Genomic DNA, 2,429 nt, shown 5'->3' on the forward strand with positions numbered 1-2,429 from the left:
CCGAGTTCAACCTGTCCCTCGCCGAGTCTAACCTGTCCCTCGCCGAGTTCAACCTGTCCCTCGCCGAGTCTAACCTGTCCCTCGCCGAGTCTAACGTGTCCCTCGCCAAGTCTAACCTGTCCCTCTCTTTTCTCTGCAGGGAGAACCTGGCATCTCAAACACGTCCCCTGGAGCCAAAGGAGAAGCTGGATACCCAGGTCTGCAGGTAAAAGACTCTAATCTGCTCCTCTGTGGTGATCATGGAGTTTAGAACAAAGAGAAACGAACGAGACGAGTAGAAGAGTAGGGAGGGTGGGTGTTACATAAAGCTTCTCTCTAAGGATCCATCCACAGTTTAAAATAATAAAAACATGTTTGAAAGTACAGAAAGAAAATGAAATGATGCAAATGACTCTAAAGAAACATGTTGACCAAGTCAGAACCCAGAAAACTGCTGTTTAACAGATTCATAATGAGAGACGAGATTTAAACCGAGTGTCTAAAAAATCCAGAATAAAACCTGAAGGTGGAGCAGAAACTGGTTTCCTCACAGTTTTAATTGAACTTCAGCTTTTTGTGACCAGAACTGTGACGGTTCTGGGTCCAACGTCCCCAAAGTCTGATGTTTGTGTCTCTGAGCCAACAGGGGACCCCAGGACTGGACGGAGTGAGGGGAGAGACGGGATCCGATGGAAACATGGTGAGGCCTCCGTCATCATCTGGCCTGCAGCTGGAAAACGGCTAAAACACGTTTTTTACTCCGTGGTTCCACTTTCTTTTTTTTAAATATGAGAAACTTTTAGTCTTTGAAAGTTTGCCGTTTGAGCAGCTCAGCTGTTCTGTGGTGTTATTGGATAGAAAGCATCTGAAGCTGTCAGATGGTTCCTGATGTTTACAGCATAAATTCATCCGTTCTTCTTTTAACCTCTGCTGTTCAGGGTCTACCTGGAAGACCAGGAAATCCAGGATCAAAGGTAGGAGAACCAACACTGACCAACACGCTTCGCCCAACAGGAAACCGCTTAACCGTTTCTGCCTCCGCAGGGCGCCACCGGACCGAAAGGCTCTAAAGGATCAGAAGGTATCCAAGGGGTTTCCGGTGCTCAGGTAAGAACCTGGTCTCCAGCAGCTCCAGGTCAGGTGTTTAGCAGAAAGTCCTGCAGGTCCAGTTTTAGAACCTTTAGAACACCAAGGTTCTGCTGACACCGATTGTTTGGACTTATTATCTGGGATGCTTCTGTCTCTGCAGGGTCCCAGAGGGGTCCGGGGTCCTCCAGGACCAGGAGGAGTCCCAGGTCTCCATGGACCGCAGGTCAGCAGGAAGCATTTCTCTCACTTTTAAAGAACCATCACTTATAATATGTTCTTTATAAAAACTATCAACCTGTTTTTTTGTTTTAGTTTGGGTCCTAAAACAAAAGCCTTTTAATTTTATATGATCTTTTCTTATTAGAAAACAAAAAAATTATAATTGTATGGAGTTAAGTTTGCTCCATTAATTGTTTTATTAAAAAAAACACAATCCAGAAATGAAACTGTGAAAAACATGTTAATCAAAGGTTTTGATAAGTATATCCTCTTTTTCTTTTAAATTTTTTTGTTATATTTAAATTTCAAAAATATTTTTACATGTTTTATTTGTTCCAATTTTATGCTTTCAACTATTTTATAGTCAAAGATTTTAGATTTTCTTTAGGAACTTTTAGGAAATGCAGTGTTTTCCTGATCATATCTTCTTCAGCTCTGATGGCCGCTTATTAGTCTGCTGGACGTTTTATTGATTGATTGTTTTATTTCAATTTCCACTCAAATCACAAGGGTTTGTATCCAGCCTGGAGTGAAGTCAATGTGATTTAAAATTCAATCTGGAAAACATATAAAAAAAAAATATATATATATATATATATATAACTCAAACTTTATTTATAAAGCACGTTTAAAACAACCGGGGTTGACCAAAGTGCTGTACAGGAATCACAGTTAAGGAAAATAAGATAAAAGCTAAGGCTAAAATACATAAACACATAAAAATAGAATAAGATAAATGTTTCAATTAAAATATATTTTAGAATAAAATAAAATTTAAAATAAAATTTTGCCAAATGTCCACTTAGACATGATTAAAATATAAAACACAATTAAAAGCGTAGAAATATCTTATATCTTTTGTAAAAATTCAGACATAGATAAATAAATTCAAATAAAATCTTATAAAAAAAAGGAAAATTACTCTCAAAATGTTTTTTTGAGTAAAATATTTGTAAAGATTTATTCCTTAGTGGCCTATATTTACATTTTTATTCACCAAATGGTTTTTATTTAAATTTCCATTTATAAAAGTTTTTCTTATAATGTAATATGTAATAATGGAACAAAATTCACTCTATAGATTCACTGATGATGCTACGTTCAGACCGCCACAGCAGGAGCAGTGAAAACGCCGCGTAATG

General features: G+C 37.6%; 1 protein-coding gene across 1 annotated transcript in view; it reads left to right on the forward strand.

Annotated features, from left to right (window-relative positions):
- The window catches only part of LOC107095530 (collagen alpha-4(VI) chain-like), a 69,848-nt gene that overhangs the window by 38,764 nt on the left and 28,655 nt on the right, over positions 1 to 2,429 (forward strand). The window contains exons 20-24 of the mRNA XM_015391663.1: positions 140 to 205; positions 626 to 679; positions 918 to 953; positions 1,024 to 1,086; positions 1,229 to 1,291. Coding sequence (XP_015247149.1) covers positions 140 to 205; positions 626 to 679; positions 918 to 953; positions 1,024 to 1,086; positions 1,229 to 1,291 — 282 coding nt within the window. The remainder of the gene's footprint in view (positions 1 to 139; positions 206 to 625; positions 680 to 917; positions 954 to 1,023; positions 1,087 to 1,228; positions 1,292 to 2,429) is intronic.

Source organism: Cyprinodon variegatus, unplaced genomic scaffold (genome assembly GCF_000732505.1).
Source record: "Cyprinodon variegatus isolate N-32 unplaced genomic scaffold, C_variegatus-1.0 Scaffold554, whole genome shotgun sequence".
NCBI classification, from domain to species: domain Eukaryota; kingdom Metazoa; phylum Chordata; class Actinopteri; order Cyprinodontiformes; family Cyprinodontidae; genus Cyprinodon; species Cyprinodon variegatus.